The sequence below is a fragment of the Eurypyga helias genome, unplaced genomic scaffold, assembly GCF_000690775.1.
Source record: "Eurypyga helias isolate BGI_N326 unplaced genomic scaffold, ASM69077v1 scaffold14724, whole genome shotgun sequence".
NCBI classification, from domain to species: domain Eukaryota; kingdom Metazoa; phylum Chordata; class Aves; order Eurypygiformes; family Eurypygidae; genus Eurypyga; species Eurypyga helias.
The window spans coordinates 59,395-79,825 of NW_010245723.1; the positions used below are offsets into that span (position 1 = coordinate 59,395).

Sequence of the window (20,431 nt, forward strand, 5' to 3'; positions counted from 1 at the left end):
GTGCACGAATTCATAACAGCTTCAGGTAGCTCGGCTCAAAACATTTCTGCTTTTGGTAGGAAGTCTCAACGGTATTTGAACAGAAGGGAAAAACCAGATTTTAGGCTTCAAGATTATGATTTAATTGAGGACTTTTTTTTTTTGGCCAAAGATACGGGGAAGAACTAGAACATTATAAACCAAGACACATGAAAATACCAAGCTGACTACAGATTAGAAATATGTGAAGTCTCCAGAGGCAGTGCTTATAAAAAGGGATGTTAATGGGAAATTGCTTCGCAATGATTAACAAGTTGTCAAATGCTCATGTTATCTTTAAAAAGACGACAGGTTATTTTATCCCTCAAGCAAACAATGCAGCAAAATATTTGAGCCTTCTCCACAGAATGCAGCACGCCTTTTCTACATCCAAAGGGTGATGGGAATTACCATCTTTCCTCCAGACTGCAGAACGGCCTGAAGCCTGGTTACGAGGCCCCTGTGCATTGTACCGTGCGGTGTAGACATGCAGGAACAGAGCGCACGTGATGTCAAAGGGGAGGTTTCTCAGCACAGCCAGTCCTACAGAATGACAAAGGTTTCTAAAAAGATCCCACAAATGCAACAGAGACAGATGGTAGGAGAAGAGGGACTATAAAATTTCTGTGCCTTATTTGCAGCCTAAGCACAGGTCACAAGATGTTACTATGACACAAGTATGAATACGATAAAGGAGAAGGCTGAAAAAGTTGGGCTCAAATCACTTTACTTTTCAAATCAGCAGGCACAAACAGACAGGGCAAAAGCAAAACGTGCAGTCATAGCCAGATAGAAGGAGCGTCACTCCCACATTTCTGCCAGGAACAAAAGTTGACAAAATAAAACATGATCTGCATGTGAAAGACAGGACGACCCAGAAGAGGATGCGCTGGTTAACTCAAGTACAGCGCACCCACGGTATTAACGTCCAAGGGGAGACCATCTGCTGAAACAAGTTTTCAGTGAAGAACAGAAGATACACTGGCTAATGACTGAGAGAAGGACGAAAAGCCAACAAATTCAACATGAAGCCACAGGAAGCAGAATAAAAGGTCGGCTGAAAGCGCTCCAGTCCAATAAACACCCGAAGAAAAAGAGGGAGCAAGGTGAGATGAAGATGCAGATTATCCACAGGATAAAAAATAATTGCACTGAAGTGATACGATTCAGCCAGTCAACAGAAAACAGAATTTCTGCCAAGCCAAACTGAAGTCTATGTGAGAGAGGATTCCAGGATATCTGACCTTTATGCTAAGAATCGTTGCTGTTTCACTGAAGAGGACTACTACGAGGAAACTGAAGAGCCTCGTGCTGAGAAGCCCTTATATGCCAGTTGTTGTTGATAAAAATAACCACCTAAACTCTTAGCACATACACTGTACGTAGCAAAAGGAAGAGTAGAAACGCTGAAAACGTTCTTCATGTACAAAAAACATCGACTGAAAACGAGCCAGGGGAGTCAGAGACCCGAAAGGGGCATTGTTACACTGGTTTAAGTTCACTAACTCAAAAAATAAAGCTGTATTACCATTCTTGTCCAAAAGCAGTCACGCTTACCGGGTTGTCAGTCAACCACCAGTCACTCGGAGCTGGCTCTCCAGCTAGTAACGCGCTGCTTTGGCAAAGGGGTATTAAAGCATTTCCAGTCATAAGGCCAAGAACTACAGGATATACAGTCTTGCTGAGCATTTCTGAACTGTCTTACCTCAAACATCTCTTGCTCTGTCCTACGATGATCTTCCAGGAGCTGCTCCAGGTAGGTCAGATTACGGAATTTTTCTAGATAACTACTGTATTGCTTCTGCAGCTGCTCCTCAATCTTCTCATACTCATCCATGAAAGCAGGACTGGAGAGAACAAGCACAAACTACTCAGCAAAATACTGACCTGTATATGCAGAATTCAGAAACAAGTGGTTTGGGTTTTGCAGCTTCATTTCCACGTCCGCTAAACTGACCTACAAGGACCTTTCGTTTTTAAGGTTCCACACTACTTCAGAGACTAAGAGGGATGCACATCAACTTTTCTTATTGGTGGCTAAGAATGCTAGAAGCCTCTGGGAAGAGAGGGAATGCTTGCACCGGTTGCCATTTTCAGGAGAATTACCTGACAGCATTACCTGTGTTGATGACAGAGGAAAAGATGTGCTACCTGACTATTTTATACAGCTTAAGCAGCAATTAAGAAATCCCAACAAATAATATTCTGGCCACTTTGAACAGACCTCAAATTCTGATTTCAAATACAGGTAAATGGACAATTACAATGCAGATTGGGCATTTCTAGAGAAGAGGGTCTCTCTCTTCCACAGGACATCAACTCAGTCTCAGTCCAGATTTCACTCCTCGCTGCTCTAAGCAGGAACAGTGCACAGTTCTATCATTTACGCTAACATTTATGCAGTAGATAATCAGTTCATAACCTTTACCGAACACTTTGTAGAGTCTGTAGCCTCTTCTGGCTTCTTTCCAGTGCCAATTTTCGTTTTTCAATCTTGGCTTCCAAACTGGCTTCATCCAAAGCCACATTATTCAACATTTCTTTAGTCTTTTGGACTTCTTCCTAAAAGAGAAGGAGGGTGAACCAGGGCTTGCACTGGAATAATTAGAATTATCTCTCAGATGTTGACCATTCTTCTGTATAATCTCACATCACAGGTTATCAAATAACTTCATAACAATGAGCTAGAACATAAACTGGCCAGGCAATGAATAATTATCTTCAAGAAAAAGGTCACATTTATAAAGAACTTACTCTATCCGAAAATCTTCATCCTTTTCTAAGTCTTGCTTTTCAAAATCTGGGAAGCATCCTGAACATTGAAACATGTGCTACAGAAATCAGGAGGGCAATATTCCAGTTTATTCAAGTGAGCTGAGTACATTCAGGGTGCTGATGCTCAGGAAACCCTGGAGCATCTTTTGAGTGAGAGAGAGAGACGACTTCACACTTGCTGAAGTTCAGCAGTAGCTGTTGGGTGCCGCTCTGCTATAACAGGGCATTTCATTAGCTGGACCAGAACTAGAACAGCTGAGGTACGAGTTACTGATATTTCCCAAGCAGCCAATTGCTCTACGATGCTGCTGTTAGTTTATCAGCACTACTGCCTGGAATAGCAATGCATGTTAACAACATTTAGAATTCATACAGGCTGCTAGTGGGCACAGAAACATGAGGAAAGATTGCCTGGAGTGTCTATTGATTGTGCATTGGCTGTTTAAATCTGGAACTCCACTCCTTGTAATTATACAATTGGACTGGATACAGTTTGCAGTTAAATAACTTAAGAGTAATCACTAAGATTTAATTAACTGCCATGCTTGCACAGGGGCATGAGTGCAGCTAATGGTTCAGAAATAAGGAACCCAAGCAGTGAAGCAAGACTGGGACAGACTCTGAAACAAGAACCGTAACCACGCGCTGGCACGGCACTAATCAGCACAGTGCCTCGCACCCCATGGCCAGCTCAGCCTCCCCAGCCTCAAACCTCCAGAGGTACCAGCACATTTTGAGTAACCAAGCACACCCCTTGTAGCCCTGACTCCGCAGAGTTTACATGGCTGAGACAATGCAGGTGGGATGTAGGTTTCTGTGCTGATTTAGGCAATTTTTCTCTCTCCTGTAGAGCTTCTGGAGCAACTACTAAGCTCCTAGCAGAGGCAGGGAATATGACTAAAATGCAGAGGGTTTTTCAGTCGTTTTCTCCCAAGAGAGAGACCAAGGGAAGCCAAGAGCAGTTCTCTGATTCATCAACCAATGTTTCTGCATATTGAACCAACACAGTTATACAGCCTGAAAGCAGAGCAGGTCTTCACATGTTCTCCGGGGTGGTGCTGTTAACACTGTTTACTCTTTCTGCTGCAGGCTGTGATTTCTGACTAGCAGCTCCCAGTCACCACTGTGCAGACACCTCCTTCGCTCTGCCAGGAAAGCCATCGGCTTCAGTTAACAGCTTTGCTCACTTTGAACACAACAGATTCCCCAAATAAACCATAAGGATCATCTGTGACCGTATTCATTACCACAACACAAGGCGTCACCACAGACTGGTCTGTGCCCTGATGAACTTCTGTTCACACACCTGGTGTTACCTGAAGACCAAAGTCTGCACTAGCCATCAACTGAAGTTCAACATTAGCTGTTAACTGACTGGGTGCAGCACGACTTGGTTCACCCAGCTGAAGGTGACGTGGGCTTTGGTGCTCTTGACCTTAGGCTGTTGATAAAAAGAGCCTCTTGCAGGAGAGGAATCATAATTTTGCAATTAAACAAACACCATTTTGCTTACCAGAACACAGTCAATTGCAATTTTCATCGTCTTCTCAGCCTCATTTATCTCCAAAGGTCTGGCAATAGATTCTGTTCTTGCTTCCTATGAAATAAAAATACACAGTGGCCTGGTAAACCACACACGAAACGTGCACAAGTCACTGCAGTGGGTCAGGGGAACAGACGGGTTTCAGACAAGATCTGGGGATCGACCCCTTCAACCTGGAATAATTTATGTAAGTTTAATGTCTTTTCTTATAGAATCACAGACTGGTTTGGGTTGAAAGGGACCTTAAAGACCATCCAGTTCCAACCCCCCTGCCATGGGCAGGGACACCTTCCACTAGACCAGGTTGCTCCAAGCCTCATCCAGCCTGGCCTTGGACACTTCGAGGGATGGGACATCCACAGCTTCTCTGGGCAACCTTCCCTCTACTACCCATGGAATTTTCAAATACAGACTCCAGCCTTGGTCCAGAAATCCACAGTTTGCTAGAATGAGGTTCAGTCCTACAGTCACACCTGCTTGGGACAACGTGTCAGGCCAGCGAAGGGTAGTGCAAAAGCAGAAATTCGGGTTTTCAGGCTGCTTAATCAGGGCTAAACTGGAAAAGGAGAAGGTCAGGGCATTTATGCTCCTCGCACCCCAACAGACTGAAAGGATAATCCAAGGGGACCATTACAGCTGCCATTACAGGAGACCATTATATTAATATATAATGGAAATATATTTAAAAGGTAAACATCTACTGAGGATATCAAAGCTGTTGACAAATTTTTGATGGATGTTTGTAATGGTTATCCTGGTTATCCATCACTGGGCCAATTCCAGCTGTTCCATGAAAACTCTCAGAGAGAAAACTCTCTCTTTTCAGGAAAGACCCTGCACGTGGCCATAGAGAAGGGGACTAAAAAGGAGGTAGATCACATTAGGAAAATAAATAACCCACAAAGATTATGCAGACATTAGGAAAAACATTTACTTGAAAATACCAGAGTTGGTCAATTTAAGCATTGTTAAGCCATTAGCAAATTAAAGAAAATTAGTTTATGAAAAAGCCACTTTGACTATCTCTGACTGCCCACAAGAGCAAATAAAGCACATCTTCCCTCCAGCCCAACTCATCCTCACTAGTATTTCTCACCCAATATAAAATATGCAGCAACATGACAACTGAGATTTTTAAAACTTGGCTTTACACAAAGGCTCTTCTGTTTGTGCTTAAATTTGTGGATACAAATAGGCTGGACACTTGAAGGCAAAACCAATTTGCTAAATTTGTCCAACCAGCAGGTATTACATTGCCACTGGCTGTACTCACAATTCCTTGCGCTCAAAAAAAGGTGTGCAAATGAAACTGAGCTGAAAAATACAGCCTCGTTCATTTTCTTTTGAAGTAATGTACTCTTTGCAATTAGGTGTACTAATCAGAATCCACATTATAATACACAAGAGGTTTCCTTTAAATCAACCATTAAAAATAGAGTTCTCGGGAGAGATGAAAAATATAGGAAAAAATTATCTTGGCAAGAAGAGGTAAGAAGCAGAACAATTTAGGACTACACCTGGTAATTACAATTTGAGAAAACAAACGTAGGCAAAACCAGAGAGGTATTCATGAACAAGCTGATTGTTTACCTGCTTCCTGTTCAAAGTGTCCAAGAGCTCCCTGGCTATAGTTTTACATGATAAATACTAATTAAAAATCAGGGAAATCAAGTGTAAAATTATTTTTGATGAACTAAAGCTGACAATTACTAAAGAAAACACACAAAGGCACACAAGGGGCACCGTTTGCTGGCATTATTTATCCCCCCTGGTTGGGCTAATATTTGGTGCTGCATGGAAGGGCTGAGACTATTTCTTCAAGCTTGTAATCTCACTTTGGACAAAACCGACTGAAGTACTAAGAAATTAGTTGGCTGGTTTAGACTTGAAAACTACATTTTCTTCAGAAATGAGAATTTCATTACAAGTAAGAAAGATTTCCAATTGAAGACTAGCTGACTGCTCAGGCAAGCAGAACAGAGCACAGCCCGAGAGGGCATTCCCCACAGGACACCCGAAGTGAACAGCGAAGTCAGTTCTGCCCAAATTGCACCAGTTTTGCCATCAAAAGTGAAGATCAATTTACTTAGAGCAAAACTGCACTGCAGTCATTTCAGGAAATAACACTGGTCTTAAAGCCTTCAACACTCCGTCTGTCTAAAGAATTTACTCAAAGTCTCAAAGCTGAGCCCTGCTGAGCGATGGTGCCCCGGGTCAAACGCCAGCGAGGGAGAAGGCCTCAGCAGACCAAGCAGATGCCCGAGGTTCTGTCCCCAGGGGTCGGATCGGCAGCCAGCCTTCTGGAGGAGGCAACAAGCTGCGGTTCTGGCCGTCTGCCGCAACAACCACCTTTTCATGGAGCTGTCAGCCTTACACAGGGCCACAAGTTACCGTTATTCTCGTGACACTCAGTTCAGTGTCGCTGTAGAGCTTCCTTCTGCCAAAAGATAACTCTTTTGGCAAAAAACCCACCCAAAACAACTCGTTTGCCTAACCAGGAGTTCTACCTCCCTCAGCATAAAAGCATCCTGTAGGATACAAACACAGACAGTAACCTGATCAAACCCTCCTGCAGCTTCACTGCCAAACATCCAGCTAAACATAAGAAGGCTGGTTGAAATATAAAATGCAGAAAAGAAGCACAGGACTTGCCTTTCCTGTCACTGAAGACTTGTTCTACAAAGATCTGCAGCCTTAAGTTTCCTGCGTGTGGAAACACACGGATCTCTCTGCCCCTCCAGCATCATTAGGGAATACCCATCTTGTATGGAGTGCATGCTACACCGTTCAGGGTACACCAGAATCTCTGAAATACATGGTAAACGTGCAGGAGACGCCATTGCCTGCACAAATGCGTCCACTGTCACCTTCCAGGTGTGCCCTAAGTCCATATTGTATTTGCCAACCCTCTTCAAATGTCTTGGACACCCTCAGACATCTGAAGCAAGACTAGATGCCTGTATCACACCTGTACTGCAGATTAAAAAAGCACAGTACGGCTTTGTCATCTTCCTGAATTAAAACAACCAACTGGCCACCACCAACAAAAAAAACCCAAACCAACAAAAAAAACCCCAGGTGAAAGCTCCCGAAAGCTTGGATTTCAGCCCACCTGCATGTCAAATACGACAAGAAATATTCTACACTGACAATCAAAATTGTTGAGAAGATAAGACAAAACTCTCCAAAGGCATCAAGAATCAGCAGTACACACCAGAGAGGGAGCTGCGATGTTGTCAAGTGTCATATGGGCTCCACAGACCACGTACTGGCAGAGGGTCAAGATACAGCTCCAAGCATCTTCTGACCTTAGAAACCGGTAACAGGAAACAGCACTTCCTAGGAACATTGTACCTTTCCGTTGTGTGCAAGGCATTACAATCGGACCGAGAAACCTTACCTGAAGGCTAATGCTGTGAGGCCGTTCTGAAATCTAGAAGCACTTCCATGGACTCAGTGGCAGCTTAAATGTCAGAGCTAGAATGGGAAACAGCTGTACTATCACTTGGCCTCCTACTGAAACCTAAAGAGCTTCTCTGAAAGTCAGCTGACTGTCAAGGTCACAGCAGTGATGCCAGACCTTATCTGTACGTCCCACACTTCCTGAAAAGTGCTATTTTGAGTGCACTTGCTACTTTTCGTTGTCTTGGTGAGAAATACGTTAATGTGCAAGAGATAATCCATTCAACTGCACACAATCACACAATGGTTTGGGTTGGAAGGGACCTTAAAGCCCCCCCAGTCCCAACCCCTGCCATGGGCAGGGACACCTTCCACTAGACCAGGTTGCTCAAAGCCTCATCCAGCCTGGCCTTGGACACTTCCAGGGATGGGGCATCCACAGCTTCTCTGGGCAACCTGTTCCAGTGCCTCCCCACCCTCAGTGTAAAAAATTTCTTACTTATATCTAGTTTGCGCCTTCCTTACGCTCCTGTAGACACTCCTGTCTCCCTGGGTGCTGCAGTGTTAACGTGGAACGCCGAAGCCAACCTAAATACACGTTCTCCCTTGCTGCACAGTACTGTCACTGTGCAGAAAGCCCAATGTGCTTACTAGCCACAGAAATCAGGGGCAGGAGGGTGTTACCACCTCGGCAGACACACCCCACCACTTCCTGTACTGAGCATTCTCCCCCAGGAGCTTCATACTTGGTTAACAATGAAGAGCCACTACTGCAAATACCATTCTGCAAATAGGCCCGGTTTCAACTGCTAATGGTTTTCTGCCATTATGCATCAAAAACTGATAAACCAGCTTCCTGCACACTGGATGTATGGATAAATGGATGCATGTATCCTCTGAACTGCAGTGAGGAACCAAGGCAAGCAATTAAGCATGACCAGCACACAAGTCACTCAGGATAAACGTGGTGTAATATCTGCATATATTGATGCGCTCAAGGGTTAGCAGAGGTTTCTAAACACCTTTTTTGTGATAAGGACCAGAAATGAAAGCTTTTTTTTTTTTTTTTAACCACAGTGGTCTTGCACCAAACATTGTTTTGACCATACGATAAATCCTTCCTCATTTTCCAGGAGTTTATAAGCCTGATGCATACAAAAGTTACCTCTTCACTGCCACTGTTGCATTCAGTGTTAGTCCAGAAGCATTACATCCCCTACTCCCTGAAAACAGGGGTTTGCAACTACTGCTGTCAGGCAATAAAACCCTCCTTTTGAAGAATTTATTATTCAGGGCGTTTATTAACACACACTGTGGTCACATTTGGCCAATACAGGGAATGGATCATTAGGCATCCTTATATATGAACAGGAAGGCACAGGAGGGACATTACAAATAATCCAGACATTCTGAAGGAATCCGATACTTCCTAACAACCTATTTTCCTCCTCAAGAGACTGAATTTCAAGGTAATTGAGAATTTTGCTGCTTCCAGGCTACGCTGCTTTCTTGCAAGCTCGTCTCAACAGCCCACAAAGGGAATCCACAGAGACACTTCCCTGCTCAGCAATGCAGAGCCCTCAATCAAAGACGGTGTCCGAACCCCCCTAGCTACCCCAATGTGTAAAAAGCATGCCACGAGAAAATCTGAGATACAGAAGCCACTGGAAAGCATAATTTCTCTGCAGAACAAAAAGAATCAGAATGCCCGCCTAGCCAGATAAGAAGCAATCTGAACATATGCTTTATGACAGAAGAAACCCCTTACAAGTCAGACCGCAGAGGCAAAAAAGGGAACTTTAAACCTTTCTGACAGGCAGGGAGTTACACTGCTCTCTTCCCTCGCCACACACTCCTCGAGCTCCATCAGTCTTCTGGTTCAAGAGAAGTGGTCTTCTGGTCCACTGAATTACCCTCACCTCACAAATCCCAGCATGTGCTTAGCGTTACCCTCCTACATCCTTCAAAACCTCACCTTCCATTTACTTCACGTAAGGTTTCATGGCACACTGCATTGGGAAAGCCTGGATTAATCCCCAGGACTGCAGGGTGTCACTTACTGGGTCCTTAACCAGGCGGTGGCTTGTGATATCTCCTCCAGAGTCTGGAAAGATGACAAGGAACGTATATATGTGTCTTCTAGCAGAGCAAAAGCTAGGTTTGTGAGTTAATATCCTAACAAAAACAGATAGAAATCTCCTTGGGCAGCATGGAGAAGTGGGAGCTTGCTTTTTAGTTTTTAAAGTGAAAAAGAAAAGGATCATCAAAAGGGCGAGACAGGTATTCAGAAGATGATGTTTCTGAATCAGCCCAATGAAGTGGAACTTCTTGCACTTATACATGTGCTGACAAATGCTGTGACACAAAAAAGATGGTTCCAATGCAATTTTCTTCCCCATCAAAGTGGAAAGGTTTTTCAAACGAGTCTAGAACTGAGATACAAGAATTCAGACCTTCCAACTAGCGGACAAAACTATCAATGCACTGACGTAACTGGTCCCCAAACTGCAAGGAGGAATGTGCCACCCATCACTTTACAGCTGATGCTATGTCTTCAGGCTAAATCCTCCCGCGAAGCTCACTGCACAATCATTTCTTACATAAAACACATCCACAAATGCTATATCCACACTGCTTTACCCATAACCATGGTTATATGCTATCTAAAATATAGGACAGTATTGATTCAACTGTATCTTACTGTTGCAAGGTTTAATTTTGGCTTCCCACTTTGCAATAAAGCCTTCTCCTCCAAATTAATAGGTTAGGTTTTGGTTAGAAGCAGGACAATTCATAAAAATTGAAGCAAACCAGGTAATTCTCCAGAGTTCTGGCAATGTCAAGTTACAAATTTCCACTAGAAATCATATCTGTGGCAACTGTGTACCCAAAGCACAAGAAAATGAGAGAAATGGGTTTATCGGTTTCCCCCAGGCAGGATCTCGTGCCCAGAACTAACGTTTGGCAGATGGAAAATGTTTCCAACGTCACAAATAATTTTTTCGTAGTTAACTTTCAAAGAGTACTGAATAATGCAGCCACCACCCCAGTCAGACCTCCCCCCCTTCAGGCAGCAAGCTCACAGGGGGAGGCAGGGAGGAAGGGGTCTTTAACCAAAAAGCTGTGAATAAAGACATCCAAGTTAAATGTCCTTAGTGCCAACTCTTTTCATTGTAACTAATACCATCGCAGCTCCACAGCTGGATCTAAATGCCTTTGGCTCTCCTAAGAGTTTGAATGTTTCATACAGTGAAGAGCTTTCCAACAACTTCCACCAGTTTTGGAACCAGCCTGTACCGTGTGCATATGTAACGATGACACCCGGAGCAATAGGCTGTACTTAGACATTTATCCTCCGTAGACTGGGAAACACTTTATCAGGCCGTTAAAAGCTTTAATCTCCAAAATTACAGAAATTACTTTATTTACACAAGAGGATACGCAGGGAATAAACAGTTTGTTCAAGGTCACAGCCAGAGTCGGTGCCAAGAGGAGCATTAGAAAATAGACCCACTGCACTGCCCATCTTCAGCGCAAGCTAAGTACATGGCAAAAGAAGATTATTTTCATCTTTCTTCAGTTTCACATGGCTTAAAGCTAATTAAGAGGTAAATAAAATGAAAACAACCTTGAGAAGGTCAGAAATCTTTATGCCTGCCACCAGCCCAGAGGCAGTTTCATTGTGGAGTGTTTTTGCTCCGTTATCTCCCTGTGTAATAATTCAGCAGGTCAGGAAGGCAGCCTCCCGGCAGGCTCCTGCTAATGCCTGCACAGGGCCCCAGGCAGACGCAAAGTGGCAGACACTCCCGTCAGTCAGCTTCGCTGCCCTGTTACAAACAGCCATGAATCCTTCCTGTCGGATTTTGGATGTTCCGTGTATAACTCAGGAGCGTCCTTCCTCAAGTGATCACAACTGACCTTGAAAGTTGTTACTGCTATGAGCTGATGAATATTTTGGATGACCTCATCACCCTTCCCTGCCCACAAAGATCCCTCTCACCATTTTCCCAGTCTCCAGCTGGTACAGGGTACAGAGGATCGCTGGCTTTTCTAACACCTTTGGGCCATTTAAAGACTGCAGCAGTTCGCTGAATGGGTCCCAAGGCAGCCACCACACATGAAACCCAAAGTGAATGCAGCGTGAAGCGGTGCTGCGTTTCATCCCAGCGCTGACATTAATTCTGTTGCTGCTCTTCTTCATTTTGGGCTTGATAGACTTGAGAAAAGCACCGCTATTTTCAACTTCTACTTCTTTTAACCAGCCGAAGTATTTGGTATTGTGCGTGAAGAGAGAGAAGGAAATCCAAGCAAAATCTCACATTCCCACCTCAAATCCAAATCAACCTCCACCTTCCTCATCCAAAAAAACCTTCCAAAACTAGAAAACAGATTAAAGCAAACCAGAACTCAAAGTGTCTAGTTAATCTTCCAAAGCTACGTGTAAGTATTATGAAAATTAAGGCCACATAGTAATGCAATTCACAGGAAGTCCGCCTGGCAGTAAACTATGAAGTTGAAGACCTATGTCCTTGTGGCCTAGAATCTGCTTTCATCTAGGGATCTCACTGTCTTGTACCAAAATTCATTCATCAACTCCACTACACTTTCCAAATTTCAACTTTGCACTTTCTGTGCTCTAAGACTTGGATCAGTACGACTGGAAACTGCAAACTGGCCTCTAAATGTAAGGCTTAAATGTGTTTTAAAATAAAAATCCTGTGCGTCCACCATCGCGCTGCCACAGGACACCAATAACCTATACTGTCCTTGTCCACAGTTGCCTAGGAACAACACGGCTTCAGTGGAACCCCACATTTAACTCCAAGGATCCTCGGATCAAGCAAGGCTTTTCATCCCTTTCATCCCTAAGTGCTCAATTGCTCTCAAAGTTAGGTGGGCCAAGCCCCCGTTTAAGAGTTACCTGACACAGCCACAGCATACACGTGCATTGCTGCACTTCTCCCCCTCCATGCCTGGTGCTCTACAACCTGCTGCACAAGTTGGGATCCGCTGACGGCGGGAAGGGACATCTCTGCCCTTCTGCAGGGTGGGAAACAAATGGCTTCTTACCATACTGAAGCTTACTGCTGCTCGAGGACTGGTAATCAGGAAATGCCTTCCTCTTCTTTTTCAAATATAAAATACAATTTCTTTTTTAAACCAAACATGACATTTGTGATGTTCATCTGATGAGAAAAGTATAGATTGTGGGGTTTTTTTTCCTCAAAATCTTAACTAACAGCATCAGAGTCGGAATTCAGCAAATGATTACCTGTAGGTTTCGGTTCCTCCGCTGTTCTTAAAGTTTACTTTACATTCTAGATTACCTTTGAAAGCAGTTTACATAAACGTAAGAACTATATATTCAGTCAGGAAAGAATCTATTTGCAAAGGCACCAGAGAAGCACAGAACAACATTGCCAAGAAAACAAATGCAGACTTAAATTCTCCCCAATAAATACACACATACATTCACATCGCTCTGTATCTACAACACATCCAATAGAACCATTTCCTTAATAAGCTCTTCTCTAGCTGAAATTTGTTTTCATTCAGAAAGTAATTTATTAAAAAAAAAGTGTTCCGTGACTTGGAGCAATAAGATTTATCTAATGTATAAGGCTTTTCTACACACCTTCTATCCAAATTATAGGCAAAAAGAACTCCAATAAGGAAAGTAAAGGTTGTGACACAAATTAGAGTCAGCATTTCTAGAAGAAATAATGACTTTTACTTCACTTTTTCCTAATGATCTTTCCCCAAAAGCTAGTCAGACTGTGAGAACAGGCCTAGTCAACCCATTAGAGCCAAATGCTGGCATTTCTGTTACAGTTACTGGAAAATGAAGCAGTCTTCACTTAAGATAGAAACAAGATTATAGAATCACAGGGTGTTTTGGGTTGGAAAGGGCCTTAAAGATCATCCAGTCCCACCCCCGCTGCCATGGGCAGGGACACCCTCCACTAGACCAGGCTGCTCAAAGCCTCATCCAGCCTGGCCTTAAACACTTCCAGGGATGGGGCATCCACAGCTTCTCTGGGCAACCTGTTCCAGTGCCTCCCCACCCTCTCCATGAAGAATTTCGTCCTGATATCCAATCTAAACCTTCCCACTTTCAATTTAAACCCATTACTCCTTGTCCTGTCACTATAGGCCCTTGTAAAAAGTCCCCCCCCAGCTTCCTTGTAGTCCCTTCAGGCACTGGAAGGCTGCAATAAGGTCTCCCTGGAGCCTTCTCCAGGCTGAATAAGTCCAGCTCTCCCAGCCTGTCCCCATAGCAGAGGTGCTCCAGCCCTCTAAAATATATTATCAGTCTGTCAAAGCCTAGGTAGGAAGATCATTTAAGTATCTGGAAATGGATGGATTGCAAAGAGGAGGAAAAAAAAAAAAAAAAAGAGGTTCAGGGAACACAAAGCTACCATGTTTCCCAATTCATTAAAACAGTATCACAGCTGCCGATGCATTTTAGCATATGCAACAGGTTTCAGGACATAAAATGTAATGAAGAAATAAACCACACTGCTCTCCTACAGCCCTCTAACAGTGCAATCCCTCTGCCAGTGCAGTTTATTGTGTGAAGTACTTAGCCATGCAACGTCAAAAGAAAACATGCAGTGGAAATCAATAGTCTTCACATTAAAAAATCATAAAAGTAACCTTAGATTAATGGCAACTAATATGGTATCTGCAGACAAAATTCTACTTCCCCACACGAAGCCAGAGTTAACTGCACTTCTGCCCCCCTGGAAACGGTGGGAAGGGCAGGCAAAGGATGCCATCCCCGTGGTCATCTGAAAACCTCAGCAACTCTGGGAAGGATCCAGGGAAGATGCATGAAATGAAGGGCAAGTCCTTACTGCTCTCAGCGCTGGCTAATGCACGAGAACTGCAGCTCCGCTGACTTCCATGGGCATTGTCAGAACTACCAGTGTTGGAAGGGAACAGCAGCAGTTGGCTCTAAGCCTCTCACTGACGAGCAAATTTCAAACTTCAAGTGAAAGGAAGAGTTGAGTGCTCATAATTAAAAAAGGAAAACTTGACAAGTTCCATTTACTGCAGCCTCATGGCTTTTAACCCAAAACCCATTTGCTTTGCTACAGGCTCAAGTCTCAAACTTGTCACACGCTGATGTACCAAACTTGGCATTTAACACACAAGCCAAAAATGGGCTCTTCAGGTTTAACAAATCACTGAAGAAGGCTGGAACCAGTCACAAATCATAAGGAACATAGCGTGAAAGTCTCTTCTGCTGCTCTCCGGAGTTTTTTGCTGCGCTGTCACAGTGTCACCTTGTGCTTCTAGGATTTAGACTCAGAACTAATGAGACAGAAGTAAAGGTCATATTTCCTAAGAGAGGATTTCTTAAAGTCAACACGTTCAATCTGTCAAACCTCTTTGCAAAATACAAACTGTGTACCTATACAGGTTAGTTAGCCCCATCCTGTGCTAACACCCAGTCATTAGGCCACAAGAAACACACACTCGCTACTGTCTGTCAGAAATACCATCCTTTTAGAAACTGCACCTTTAAGAAGTTAAATAAATCCTCCATGGAAGATTTCTTAACAGACCCAACAAGAAGTGGCTGCACTGAAGCACTTAATCATCTCCTGATTTTTCATTTCATGCTTTCAGCACTCGCCACTTGTGCAAGTCCCTTTTCTAAGGCCCAGTTCTAAAGTCAGTTGGGCTCTTAAAAGCCTTTATTTAAAGTGATTAAACAATGCCCAATTTCAAACCCATGCTTGAGTGCTTTTAAAAGATGTTGCCTTAAACTGACCTACACTTGACTTGTTGGTGGAGTTCTTACGGGTGCAGTGCAGAGAAGAAAGGGTTTAGTGCTCCAAAGCAAATATTAACCCATTAGGTAGCACTCACGTGCAAACTATTTCAAAGCCAAGAAATTAAGCCAAGATTGCAAGATGAGAAGTGACTGATTAACAGTTCTGTGACAACTGTGCATGTTGAATTAAACTGGCTTATCACTTCTCTCTCCCTTTTGAAATATTAATGCATTTCACACTGTTCCATACCATGCTGACTTACATATCTAGCAGAAAAGGCAGTGCTCCACGGATAATCTCTGTACATCACTTACTCTCTGAAACACTGGTACTTCAGCAAAGAAGCACCCAAGAACATTAACATCAAGGCGCCCCGTCTACAGCTCTTACAGGGTGCGCTTCCTACGGCTCACATGTGGCAGATCTGAAGATTACCAAGACCAGCACTAGAACATTCAGGGTTTCCCTCCTTTAAATGTCTACTTCTAGAACATGAATAATCTCCAGCACTGAAGATAAATGAACCTAAGAGAATAAATGGAAGACTTATTGGCAGTGTTTCAGGACACTCCTGTGACTTCATGCAACAGACTGATCTTACAGCGAAGCTGAAGAATATGTACCCTGCAGGCTTGCGAGGCGTCAATTATTGCCACAGAAATAATGAGCCTTGCACGTGGAAAACCAACGGCATCAATCATTTATCTTTCAGAATATATTTATCCCCACCCCTAAAATGTACATACAAAGTTAGTATTTCCAAACAGAGAGTATTTCAGTTTCCTGCCACAGAGGAAATGCCAACCTGTTCTCTCAGGCGACGGCAACGCAAATATGAGCGGGAAGGAAATGTGAACTTTCAGACCAATTCCTTCAAACTCACAGAATATTCACTTTGGATACAGCCATTAAGAAGAACTACTGACACTTTTTTTCACATTTTCCCTTTGCAGCACCCAGTGAACACAAGTTCTTACGCACTCTCCAGCGTGCACTTACCCTCAGCTCAACTTCTTTGCCAAGTAAGTCGTACAGACTTGCTCCTTTGGAGGTGATTTCAGAAGCAAGCTGTCTAGCTGCCTTCAAGTCAGCAACCTGCAAACACAGCAACAGCACTGAGAGAATCCCCAATATCCCAAAGAATATCCACAACAGAGTTTTCCCATTTTGATGGTGAAATTGCACAGGAGATCTGCACAGTCACTGAAAATCTACCATAGGATTGAAGAGGTAGTCCACTGGAATCAGACTGAGCCTGTCTCTTGGCTTTAAAACGGCACCATTTAGATGTGGGCTTTGGGGTGAAACCCCAGCCACTTTAGGCCAACAAAAAAAAAGAAAGAAACCTCTTGAAAATGTTGCTCAAAAGTTGTTTATTCATCTGCTGCCCAGGGCAAAGGGAAACATCACCTTTTTCAGATGCAAAAGTACCAAAAGGAATGTGACCAGCACATGGAATAGGTAATGAATATTGACCATCCTTGAGTGCTTTTTCATTATTTCTTCAGGCACACCCCAGACTCACAGAGAGGAAACATCGCCTGTGGTTCTGCCTTCTTTCAAGAATGGCAGTATTATGGCCTAGCAAGCAGGCATGACACTGTAGAGCTATAAAAGAATCAAAGACTAAAAATACTAGAATACAGAAGAGGTGGTAAAAATTAATAAAAAGCAGTAACAGGAATTCCTCTTATTTAACAAAGTGTTGGGGGGTGGTGGTGGTGTTTAATATCTAGAGATGGCATTTATTTTAAGGGCTTGAGCAGCTTTGATGTCTGTTAGGGTAACATGATTTATTTCCCTTTCCTTCAGTGCAAATGGGCTGAAAACCATCCTTCTGTCAGTATTTTGCAAACTCCTCCTGTTGCAACAAGGTTAGGAGATAGAAAACAGTCTTCATTCTGGCCAACGCCAATATCCCTATGATTTCAACAGCAGTCCAAACCAAAGATAATGGATTTTGGGCCACTGTTGCCTTGCCTTATGTTCCTGGTTGAGAATTCACAGGGATTAGACCAAATCATAGCATACAACCTCAACTAGAGAAAGTATGAGTTAAAATCATACATACCCACTCCCTTGTGAGAACGTTCTCTACTTCAGTTTCAGTTAGCAAATGGATTTGTTTCTCACAAGTTAACACAAAACCCCTGCCTAAAACAAGAGGACAAGTTTTGCTTACTTTTGAGCCAAGATCAAACTTGAACTTGCTGCCGTCTTCCTCGCTCGTGTCCGCACGTTCCACCCCCTTGGTATTCATAGCTCCATACAGCACAGAGGTGACCTTCAGCAGCTCCTTCACTGCATAGCCATCTGCCTGGTAAAGCTTCTTAGTGTTGAGCTTGATGTGAGCTTTGGTAGCCTTTGGGAAGAAAGAATGAATTCATCATGTCACAAAGAATAAAATCCTTCCACCTCTTCACCCAAAAGCTCTTTTTGGGGAGCACCATGCTCTGCTTTACAGAAATAAATCTTCCTGTTTGGAAACACAACTTTGCCTCATCATATTACTGATGTTTCTAGAAGAAATTTTTCTGAAACACGTGCACTTTCTGCATGTCAGAACATTTGCAGATAATTGCCAGAATAAAAAAACCCAAATTATCCATTAATTCTTCCCTGCATGAAGATCAGCAAAAACCCTGTGCACCACTTAAATTCAAATTAAGTTTAAGTGGAACGTAAGTGCTGCCCAGGTCTTGCGATGATGCTGCAGAGAGGTAAATTTCACCCTTAATGAGTTACAAGAATAAGATCAATTACCCTAATTTAACTGTCTTCTCTTCCAGCAGTACCTTCAGAATATTTTATTGTTTCTCTCAAATTTTTCCCTGCTACGATATTAATGATTTTATTCCCTTGTCTTCCATCTCTGAAAAGTACAGACAGACCAGTAAGGAAAAAACCTATTAAAAATTATAATATTATCTTTTTACACTTCAAAATAACAAAGGGAGAAAAAGAACATAATAGAAATGATGCATCTGTCACAGAAAGGACACAAACGTTGTTCTTGAAATTCCTGACAAGATCATATCATAAACTCTTAGGCACAAGGAACCAACACCAAACTTCAGGGAAAACTTTGAGGCAGTCCTCCTGATGGCACGACTGAACAGGCAAGCAAACAAAAATTGATCACAATTACATTATGCATACAAAAACTAAGCATCCAAATGACTTAACGTGTTCTTTTTATATCTTTTTAAAACAAAACTTCTGCTGAAACACTGTCCTTTGGGAATACTGTGTGGCAGAAAGAATCTATCCACGATTCAGCCAACTTTGGTATGGCAGTGATGCTGTAAGCAATTCACCCCCTCCTAGGGCTCTGACAGCACACGACCTTCTGTCTGGGGTAAAAGACTCGAACGCTAAAACGGTTGGTGCAGTTTTGCCCATTCTGTTCTGAGCTTCGCTGCATAATTCACTGCAGGAAACTTTCCTATGAAACTAAAGAGAGAAGGGAGCCCAGATTTAGCTCCAACTTTTCAAAGAGCAAGGGAAACAAAGCAAAGAGTTGTTGGCCCTTGTTTCTTCGTACGCCTCTTGTCAAACACTGTGACTTCACAATCAGGTTTCCATTTCTGAGAAATGTTTACCTCTTGCCCCTCTCGTCCCAAAATCTCAACCCAGCAGAGGAAACTGACCCTGCATCTGCTTCCTGATGGTAGGAATTCAGCTGAAAAGGGAAGTCAAAACTTCCAGAACAGGTTATGATGTACACCCTGAGCCAGAGGAATAGGAGACTTATGGTACAAAAACCCCTAAAAGCTGCTGAAAATTTTGACCAGCGTGACCTCAAATAAGCCAGTAGACAAAGTGGAAAGCCAGATATGTTCCCCTTCCTTCCCTCTCTGTAGAGGAAATCTAAAAAACTAATTGTAGAAACAGTAGGTATTAAATTCTAAGAGAAACGGGTCATTAAATTGACAGAATCTGTTAAACATCCCCTACACAAAGACGACTAATGCACCACATCATAAAAGATGTTGTTAAAGACAAGAATTCCAATTTCAGTTCCATCCAACCCCAAGAGAGAAAAATCAATGTCTAGTAAAAGGAAAGAAAAATGTTTTTCACTCAAAGACTACTTAAAAAGAGGAAAAAGTACACAGAGAAGTACCTGTATTTTTCCAACTGGCATAATGGCACTGCTTACTCAAGAAGGTAACTTCATATGTGGAAAGCTTGAGACAGTCACCTATTTGGTAACAACCCTAAATAGTTTTAAAGTATCATTAAAAATCACCTCCATCTATTCTGAAGATCAGATTATTACAACACAGTGGAAAAGAGAAACAGAAATATACCACAGGAATGGCATCAACACCCAGAAAGTTTGCTTTAAAATCTGCTTTATTATTAGCACAGAGCTAAATTTTGACAGCGTGATGCAAATGCAAACCCAGGCCAGGGAAGAACCAGAACTCCCAGCTGAGGGCTCGAGCCGTTGGGTGGCAGGGCCATGGTCTTTAGCCTGCCTAGCTCAAACGTTTTGCATTCTTTCCTGTACAACGTCACATTCTTGATAGGAAAATGAGGATTGCTCCCACCTCTCTGTCTTGTTCAACACTTAGGATAGTCTCTTGAGTACCGAAGTAGAGGCTCTAAATCTCCACAGGCTGCAATGGGAACTGAACACCATACTCCCAGAAAGTGCTCAGGAAGGTTATTGGCAGACAACTGCTTCTCCCATCACTTTTTAAAAACAAGTATCTGCCTTTTCCAAAAAGTATGGCACCTTGGTTTGCCAAGTATGTTTTCATGAATGCATTTCTATGAGCCTAAACTCACCAGAGGCTTTTTGCTGCGCTCTATCTCAAATTTGGATCCAAGTGGGCTCGAGCAGGAGCCAGGTATTGAGCCACACAGACTAGGGCAGTTCTAGCTCGGCAAATGATTAAAA

General features: G+C 43.0%; 1 protein-coding gene across 1 annotated transcript in view; it reads right to left on the bottom strand.

Annotated features, from left to right (window-relative positions):
* The window catches only part of CLUAP1 (clusterin associated protein 1), a gene marked incomplete at its 5' end in the record, with an annotated part of 57,745 nt that extends 39,861 nt beyond the window's left edge, over nt 1–17,884 (bottom strand). Inside the window, 5 exons of the mRNA XM_010150182.1 lie at nt 1,724–1,865; nt 2,447–2,580; nt 4,307–4,390; nt 16,522–16,617; nt 17,705–17,884. Of these exons, the coding sequence (XP_010148484.1) occupies nt 1,724–1,865; nt 2,447–2,580; nt 4,307–4,390; nt 16,522–16,617; nt 17,705–17,884 (636 nt within the window). The remainder of the gene's footprint in view (nt 1–1,723; nt 1,866–2,446; nt 2,581–4,306; nt 4,391–16,521; nt 16,618–17,704) is intronic.
* Nucleotides 17,885–20,431: the final 2,547 nt, after the last annotated feature.